At 40.3% G+C, this 10,040-nt stretch overlaps 1 protein-coding gene across 1 annotated transcript; it reads right to left on the bottom strand.

Annotated features, from left to right (window-relative positions):
• Window positions 1–7,124: 7,124 nt before the first annotated feature.
• mc1r (melanocortin 1 receptor) lies at window positions 7,125–9,350 on the bottom strand. The gene is made up of 2 exons (XM_071530662.1): window positions 9,304–9,350; window positions 7,125–8,166 (listed from the first exon to the last, which is right to left on the bottom strand). The coding sequence occupies exons 1-2, from the start codon at window positions 9,348–9,350 to the stop codon at window positions 7,125–7,127; spliced, it is 1,089 nt and encodes a 362-aa protein (XP_071386763.1).
• Between the last annotated feature and the right edge of the window lie 690 nt (window positions 9,351–10,040).

Below are 10,040 nucleotides of genomic sequence, written 5' to 3'. Positions count from 1 at the left end.
CTTGTGCCCTGCGTTTGTATTTCTCGAAAACATCATGTGCAGCAGTCCTCCATCTTTCTCTTAATTTGAACGGCAGTTTTGACATTACTGTTCTAATGGTGGTTGGTGTATCCAGCTCTTGCATGTATTCAAGTTCTTTCATCATGTTACAACAACCACGCAAGAACAAAGAGTAGGCCTGCAATGCCTGCATGTCCTCAGATTTGACTGCAGGCCAAGCCAGAGTTTTTTCAGTGTATGCAGCAGCAATTTTGAATTCATTTCCAAAATGTTCATGTAGGAGCTTTTTTGCCAGTGCATAGCCAGGAACCATATGCTGACAGCTGCGTACGAGTTCCCTTGGCTGCCCTCTAGTGAACTGCACCAAAAAATACAAGCAATCATCTTTGATGGCCTTGTCTTCCACGCCATGCTCAAATGCTCGAATGAAGGCTCTGTATTCAAGAGGATTCCCGTCAAATACTGGAATGTCTCTAGCTGGTAAAGACAGTGAGCATTGCTGTTGAACAAGAGCTGCTGAAATCTCATTCAGTCTTTGCATTATGTTGTAGATGCCTCCAAATTCTTCCTCTTTGGTTTGCGGTTAGGTTGCGGCATAGGTTGTGTGAAATCCAGTGATGGTTGCACATAGGGAACAGAGAGAGCATGTTGTGTTGTTTCATGCACATTAGATCCATGTTGGTAGTTGACATGAGCGTCTTGGCTTGGTTTAATTGTGAGTTGTTTACTTGTCTCCTTGGGACGTGCGCCCAGTGAGGATGGATCATTTTGCATTGGTGTTGGCTCATTTCTGTGCTTTAATGAGTTTCCTGAAAGAGGTTCATACTCCTTTGCCATGGGGTTGAGAGATTTGGAAGTTGAATGCTGTTGAGTTTGCCTTTACAGGTAGGAATTCATGCCATCTGATGGGGCTTTGGATACAATTTTGCTGTCTGAAGCTTAGAGGATTGTTAGTTTGGCAGTTGATGCAGCTATTTCAGCTTCTAGCTCAAGCTGCTCCCTTCTTCTCTGTAGCTGTTGTTCCTGTTCCTCCAGCACATGCTTCTCCTTCAGAGCTGCTGCATGGGCAACAAGTGCAGCTCTCTCAGCTTCTGTTTTAATGTGTGTAGATGCTGTGGAACTACTGCTTTTCCTGCTGCCAGAGCTTTGTCTGCTAGAATGCTTGCTGACAACATCTGAGACACTGTCCTCAGGGAGAATATCATCAATGACCTCATTTTCATTGTTTTCAACTTGTGACGACCTGTTTTTATCGTCATTTTTATCACCACTTTTGATAGTGTGTGTCAACCATTTTTGCACATCAATAATGAAGTCATTATTTATAATAATTTTTGCTTTAAACCATGTTTGTTACCTTTCAAGTTAATCACTATGCAACAAATCCATCAATGAATTATGCAATGATTTAGCTTCATCACACAAAGCAAGAAACTTAGCAAACGTTTCTTGTTAGAGAAACTTTGCAAAAGTTTTCTTAGATTACTTGGTTTGTTTAACTTAGCCCTTCTTGTGTTTTGTAGCCTTTCCAATTTTTCACAAAGTGCCTTGCTAGTTAGTTTAACAGCCCGCTTTGGTCTATCTGATTTGGTTTCCCCATTGTCATCTGAGTCATTAAACGTCCCATTGTCATTCAAATCATTAGCGGTAGCCTCAGTAGCCTCGGTAGGCAAGTCCAACAAATCATCACCATTGTTCACATTTGCCATTGCAACAATCCCACACAAACACAGAAACGCAACAAAGTCAAGTCAAAGTCAAGGTTTTGTTTCCTTTTCAGCTACCAAGCTTGGATTTACGGCCAAAAATGTGCGCACACAAAGTCAAATGGCCATTAATTGTTAAGTAGTGCTACTCATACCTCATGAAGAAATCAATGTTGATCAGCGTCCTGCCCGGTCCTGATGAATCCAAAATCCGTGGCCATGGTGGTCTCATTACAGGTAACTGCCACCTGGCTGTACAAAAAGTGTATTACCCCAAAAACAAACACTAAAGCAAACAAATGGATAAATGGCTCTTACAGGTGCTACATGTAGCATGTTTCTCAAAACTAAGACAACATTTCCCATAAGCCCTTTTGCTATGTCTCATCCCTCCCCTTCCCTGGTGTTGATCTGTGTGCGATTGTTTGAAGAGCAAGAAGAAGGATAAATTCGGATCACAGCCCTGGATAACAGCAAATATTCATTCAGACCTGGTAAGCTATTGAACAACTATTGTGAAGCTATTGTGAAGTTGAAGCTACACAGTTAGAATAGTGGAACTGGAATAAAATTGTGTATTACTTGCAAAGTAAAAACGGTTCCTGTTTTGTGCCATAAAACAATCTCCCTTTGTGCTCTAAAGCAATCCAGCAGATTTCTTGGTAATCTGACAGTGGCAAATGTAAAATACAGTGTTGTAGAGGCTGCCAGATCATCTCAGCGATGGTCTTGTCTTGTTTGTTTACAGAAATTATACTGATATCTCAAAATAAATGTGGTAATGGTTTATTTATGTTAAAATGAGACACATAGCACCTTTAAGACTGAATCTGTAGCCCCCTCACACTACTGGATAATCTTTGCTGACCAGATTAGTCCCGTCCAAGCATCCAATTGGTATTTCCCACTAATAGCCAGCATGGACAAATCTGGCACAAATTGCCATTCCCCCAACTTTCGTCAAAATTGGACCAGTGCTATCTGAGTTAGCACTGGTCACAGAGCGCCTGATGGACAGACAAACAAAAGAACGTACAAACAAACTGACTGAGGGAGATCAATCCATAACAAGACAATAACACAATAACACACACACAGGGTAATTCTGTGTTGGATAAACAGGGGCATTGATTCACTAAACGCTAAGCTTTGGCAAAGTCCCTGCACCTCATATCATTTCCCACCAAAATTTCTAAGCCTGCTTATATCAACTAAATATTTGGGGAAATGTGGAACAATTATTGACGACTGACAATTTATTATTGTTTGGTCATTGTATTAGTGATTACTATTAGTCACAGGTCACCAAACCATCAGATTAGAGGGATCATTCATCCATTTTCTTGGGTTGAAGAAGGCAGAAGGCCAGGAGACACCGTGGCAGGTCGCTATCGCAGGGCGAACATAGAAATGGATCATTGGCCCTGAATGCTCCACTGATTTTTTTTTTTTTTTTTTTTTTTTTTTTTAGATATGACTTCAAAATAAATGTATGGCAAACTTATACATTGATCTTTGCTGGTGATCTTTGCTCTCCATTATAATGATAAAACTATAAGGTCAAATTTGGTCTTGTTTAGACGAAGGTATGAAAAGTGACACTCATGTGGATAAATGAGGCCAATAACTTACTGAAAGACAAAGATGAAGATCTTGAATTTCTCCCTTGAGGACAGGATGGGAATTTGTACCGGTTCCGGTTAGAAATCCCCTTTTGCCCTTAGCTGTGCTTTACAGATTATGAAAGGATCTAACATGGCTTTGAGCAAATTAACTTTTGCATGAGTTTAAAAACAGAACTTTTGAAAAAATGTCTGCTGTGTTTTGATATCAATGGCCCTTGTGTTTGTGGAGGGCAACTTTGCTACTGCAGAAATTGCTCTGTTAAGCAGATTATTCATATTCAATATCAATGTTTCAGCCCCAGGACAGGAGGTTTAATCAAATGAATGACTTCTAACTGACTTAATTTAAAACTATCCCTGCAGAACAGTGCTGGGGATGGTGGATTGCTACAGTCTAGCTGGCAATTAAGACATTTGAAACCACAGATAGTGCCTAATTTGATAACCCACCTCATCCCATTTCCTTACATTTTCCCTTTCTTCATTCAATTTCCCTCCAAAATCTGAAACATATTGCAGTCCATAATGAATGAATGAGGGTTTTTAAGAGACACTCACAAAAAAAATCACAGCACTTCAATTTCAATAAACATTGGATGACTGAAAGTCTGATTTAGGCTTACTGTAGATATGCATTCTGACTGAAGTTTTAGGTTTCTGATTAGCTTGAGTAGCTGTTACTGTTATCATGAGTCAATATGATACACAGGCATATGTAATAACAAAAGGAAAGAAAGTAAGAAAGAAAATATTTTGGAGGGGAATTGGATTAATAACTTAATAAAAAGCATATCTTTATAACAAAAACTGCTAAAAACAGTATTCATTTTTCTCCTTTCATTATTCATGCACCACCAACTCCACCAACTGTTGTTTTGGTCTATTTATTTCAGGCACATAGTCAACATGTAAACAATTTTACAATGGAGTACATAGAATATATATTCTGTAATACACTGTACCTCCTATACAACATTTTTAAAACATAATCCTGTTTGTGTGACCTTCAGGTGATTCTTTGGCTCGAGAGCGCGATTAGAGCCACGTGAATATGGGATGCATGCTCTAGTTCTCTGGTGATGACAGATGGCAGCTACAAATTAATCTATTTGTAGATTCGGGTTGATTTAGGTGGATATGAAGGAGTTATGAAACATGACTTTGTCCCTATAATTATCCTACCTTTTAGCCTGTTTTTAAATATCTGTGTAGCAGATACCAGAGTACACAACAATACATTCCAGTTTCACAATACATTCAATATCACACACACACACACACACACACACACACACACACACACACACACACACACACAGAGTAAAATAGAAATAAAAACTAAATAATTTTACTTTAAAAAGAGTTAAGATATCTACAATTTGATGGCCCCTATATTGTTTAAATATGAAAAAAACACAAAACAATAAAGATTGATCTTGCAAAATATCAATAAGAAATTCAGACTTTCCAAGTTCAATGAGAGGAAGGGAAATTTCTTCATTCATTATAAATTACTCAGCAACAAAAAAAACTGTCAAGCACTGTTAAACTCAGCAACAGCAGCCTGCATTATAGCTTTGTCAACATTAGATTGCATATTTCACACTGCATGGTTGGTAGCCTACCATCTAAACTTGTAAAATGCAGGGAGTTTTGTATTGGAAAAATAAACAATGACTGAACAGTCCCTCGCATTTTGAGACCCTTTTCTCAATAAAAATGAGCTTTGTCTCAGCAGAAAGCCAAACCATGGGATTGTAGATTTTTTTTCCATTTTGAAACAGATTCATAGAAATCTTAACAGCTACAATAAGTGAGTTTCATGCATGGATTAATCATAGTCGGTTGAAAAGATGCTTAATGGAATGAAAAGAAAAAGGTCCAGTATTGGCTTAATCCATAGCATGTCTCTGAAATCCCTGCTGTAGGCTTTTGTTAATAAAATATGTATTTTGAGAAATAAATATTTCTCAACTTTCTCATACTAGCTCAAATGCAGATACAGCTGCATTACAGTTTTTCCAAAGGCAAAACAGCCAGTTAGGCTAGTCTGAAATGCATTTAAAGCTTGTGCTGAAGACAATGTGGCTGGCTTCGGAACACTAAACCAGACTGAAAAGATCTTAACGGAGATCTGAATTGAAAAAGAAAATATGCAGGAGGCTTAACTGATTTCTTTGAAACCGGCCCTTGAGAGAAACATGGGTTTTGAATGAATGGAGGGTATAGCATGTTTGATTAGATTACCTTTTGTTAAAAAAAAAAAAAAAGGAATACATACAAATACATTGGAATAAAGTAGGCTACAGTAAAATTGCAAAAAAGAAAAAAAAATCCAGAACCATTGCCAGGGTTTTAACAGATTAAATAATTAATTTTATGATAATTTAATTTATCTTATTGAAATAATGAGGAAAAAAATAGATCTAGGTTATCTTATCATAGGCTACTCTCTTTCAACGATTTAGTGTTTTATTGGACTATCTCAAAGAAAGTAGGCTGCGCTAATAACCGTGAGAATTGTCACAGTGAAGCTATTCACGATGAAAAAGCCTGATAGCGAGTAAAAAGAAATTCCTATTTGATACCTGAAATTCACATTGCACCTTTCCACAAGCCAGCAGGCGGGTTGTTTCTCTTGGTTGTCCCACAGGCTGTTGAAATACACATAGGGATACTACATCTTTTTTTTTTTTTCTTTTTTTTTCAGAGAACCAGAAATTCCACAGTAGTAAAATGTAACTGCATTAGTAGGATATTACCAGGCGAGGTCGTTAATTTGATTTTGCCCATGCCCATCTGTAATTTTATTCAGTCATCCGGGCGGTGAAATATCTGAATTGGAGGACCGGTAACCCAACGTCACCCACTAGACTACAGCAGAACAGGCAGAAACTTTTCATTTGGCTCCACATCATTCTAAGGCCAGACGTAGCAGCTCCTTTTCCACTATTTCTTCTATTTCTCTACCAGATGTAGCAGCTCCTTTTCCACTATTTCTTCTATTTTTCTACCAGATTTAGCAGCTCCTTTTCCACTATTTCTTCTATTTTTCTACCTTTCTTGACACCGAACTGTGCTTAAATGCATCATCTCTTCCATGCGTTGCTTAGCCTACTGTTGTAGGTGCACGTGCGGGTATTCAACTTGTCTCTTCCCGTGCTGAATCAGATGCATCGAGAAGATTTCCCCACGGGAATAATCAATAATCCAGTCTAAACTAAAGAGTGATGCCGCTCTACCCTTCACTCGTAGAGCAGCAAGGCAGAGTAAAGGAAGATCACTTTCAGTAGTATTTAGAAAATGACATATAGCCTAATTCAGATATTTCTTAAAGTAAGCTGATTTTCAATGGGAGCAATGGATATTTTTTCACCCTATTGGTATTTTTTTCCCACTTGTTTTAAGAAAATAAGATCAAGATAGTAAGAGTCAATACTAGGTTATATGACTTGCCGAGATGGATATGTGTTACAGTGCAGGAACTTGTGAATGCAGCGGTTACATGTGCTCCACTGGGGGTTATGCAACTTTATCTAAATCTGCAAATTAAAGTTATGTCATTAAACAAATGTCAATATCCTAAAGATTTAGATACACACAGGTCTGCTATGTAGCCTAATGTATAATGTCGCTCATGGGCATGTGGACATCATCAGCCGGTACATGCATAGGCTACATCAATCACGACTTAACACTTCAGTTTCTGACACAGTATACATTCAGGAAGAAGAGATTGATGACATCGTTGATCATCTTGTTTGCGGCGTTTTCTTCCTGAATGTACACGATGTCACATACCGAAGAACCAGGAGCACAGAACCAGCTCCTTCAGGGTTTTACGCAGCTCCTGGCTCCGGTAGGCGTAAATGAGCGGGTCGATCAGCGAGTTACAGATGATGAGAATGAGGAAAAGGTTGAAGTTTCTGAAGAAACAGTTGCAGAACGGGCTGGTGGGGCACGTGAGAATGAGGATGAGGTGGAGGAAGAAAGGGCCCCAACATAAGATGAAGACCCCGAGCAGGATGGTGAGGGTAATGGCTCCCTTCATGCTGGTGGCTTGCCGGCGGCTCTTGTGGAAGGCCATGATGCGCCGGGAGTGCACGTGCGCCAGGATGAACATGTGCAGGTACAGCACGGCGGTGAACACAAGGGTGGTGCAGAAAAAGGTGACGAGGCAGACGATAACGGCGTTGTCGGTGTGGTAAACGATGAAGAGCGTGCTGGACGTGATGCTGGCCAGCCACACCAGCACGATGATGGCCACGGCGCGCTGCGTGGTCATGATGCTGTGATAACGCAGCGCGTAAAAGATGGTGATGTAGCGATCCGCCGCGATGGTGCACAGGAAGGAGAGCGACGACACCACGGAGCTGCAGATCATGACATCGATGACGTTGTCCAGGTGGCGCAGCATGCCCGGGTGGACGTCCAGCAGGCCGTGGTCGTTGAGAAGCATGAATATTGTTTCCACCACGTTGCTCACACTAACCAGCATGTCGGAGACGGCCAAGCAGCAGATGAAGTAGTACATAGGCGAGTGCAGGTTGCGGTTCTTAATGATGGCCAGCACCACCAGGATGTTCTCCACCAGGCTTATCAGCCCCAGCGTCAGGAAAAGCTCCTGAGGGATGCGGATCTGCACGCAGTCCATTGAGTTTTGCTCCCCAGCTGTGGAATTCGTCCCGTTCTCCCCGGAATACATGGTCTGGAAGCTCAGTTCCATATGGTGCATGATGGGGTCATGCAGGGACCCGTTGAAAATGTCCAAGTCCATGTCCCTGTCTGACTTGTAGATGACTCCCTGGTTTCCGGGGCGGTTGTCTTGGCCTTTACTGCAGCACAGTGATAAACTGGGTGCAGCAAAAATAAACGTTCTATCAGGTTTTCGTTGTGGTTCGGTTGAGTCTTTACCATTAACTATTGCAATCACAACGATCACACTTGACGTTGCACCACAGCCGGGTCTGATATCAAGAGATTTGTCTGAGCAGCTATTGAATTAGTTGTTGATCCCACTAACATGCTGACCGTTCCGGGTGATATTTGAAATGTCCATGAAGCATTACCATAATAATCCTTTTGATTATTAAAAATCAATTCAGCCATCGGAGAAATACAGCAACGAAGTAGATGTATAACTTCTCAACTGTCAGGGAAAACTGCCCTAAATGAGCCTAACGCACCTTCGCAGTCCGGGAAGTTTGTCCCTGTGAGTCTCTTCACTACAAAGCTGCTCCTTGCCGATCGACACAACTCATCTCAGCACGGAGATCCATACAAATCTTCCCCATCAAGGGATCGCTCTCAAATTACATAATATCTGTTGAATCCTAAAATGCGCCTGTTATGCCTCCATCCCTAGAGCTCCTTCAGTGAGTGTGGGATATCCCGGCTGCTTGACAGTAACCGGGAGAAACGGTGATATCTAGGGAATCAGAGTTTGTGAACTGCTTTTCCAACTCACAAAGTGACAGTGGCTGCTTAAGGGCTTCAGGGGTTATATGACTCCTCCTCTCATTCAAATGTCAACTGGCCCATGGTCACAGACAGGCTACTGCCAAATTAATGTAGCTAGCCTACTAATTAATACCCGCACACACTCTCGGAATAAATAAAATCGTGAATATTGGTGATGCAGAACGGTGATTTTTTGGTTTGAACGTTGATTATTCTTTTTTCTCTTACTGAAATAAATTTGATGTAGGCTAGTCCACGACCGTTGTGTCAGTTCTGTCTAATCGAGCATGATGTTTCAAATGGCTTTTGACGGAACAAAAGTCCGGGTCATCATTTTACATTAGGCTAAATGGTCAAATTACTGCTCTGTCGTGGTTATGGACACTTTTACGCAACACTGTCAGGATTACATCTGCCAGACTTCTGCTCGGTCCTTGCTAACGAACGCACAGTAGACTCATTCAACCTGGTGCATGACCTGTAGCCTAAATAAGATTTGTGAAACGAATTACCTCTGATCAGAGCCTGCTTCCACGGCCAAGGTAGAATCCCTTTCCATGGTGGTAACACGACAGTGACTGTTGCAAGAGGACATTAAGTTACAAATTTTGGATGAATTTGACCCCTTCTTTGATTTCTGGTCTTCTGATTAAAAAAAAAAAACGAAAAACAAAAACACAGATAATATTTCGAGGAAGGCTGGCTTACATGCATACATACATCTTTGAAAGAAATTGCAAACAATCATTAAGAAAACTACTAGCAAATTAATGGCTTGCTCAATTTGTGCCAACAAGCTGCCACTTCTAAAAAATGTTTTGTGGTCATTTGAATATTTGGCAATGATTTAACATGCATCACTTCCCCAATGTACTGACAACAGCGTGCAAAACGAGAACACCCCTCTGCATACTTATACACAGAGGAGTAGAACAACATAGGAAAAAAATGAACATTATAGTTTAATAATTTGCCTTTACTGTAAAAAAATAAATAATATTCAATGACTTAACCTCTGTGGGGAAACTGGATATATATGACCCATCATATTGAATAAGCAACAGTAATTCTACTAAGAAGTTATATATGAAGTATTTTATTCCAAAATGAGATCTGCACCATTTGAAATGTGACACCTGTACCTGTAGAAAATGATTGCTGGCATGAAAGTCCAACTCACTATTTATTATTATTCAAGTTATGCCTTAAGCTTACAAAAATAGAAACAGCTGACTTATTTTTGAAATAC

Source organism: Centroberyx affinis, unplaced genomic scaffold, assembly GCF_046629955.1.
Source record: "Centroberyx affinis isolate AG114_WGS23_722 - 3 ecotype Tasmania unplaced genomic scaffold, CSIRO-AGI_Caff_v1 ptg001952l_1, whole genome shotgun sequence".
In the NCBI taxonomy this organism is placed as follows: domain Eukaryota; kingdom Metazoa; phylum Chordata; class Actinopteri; order Beryciformes; family Berycidae; genus Centroberyx; species Centroberyx affinis.
This window is presented reverse-complemented; position numbering and strand designations above follow the sequence as displayed.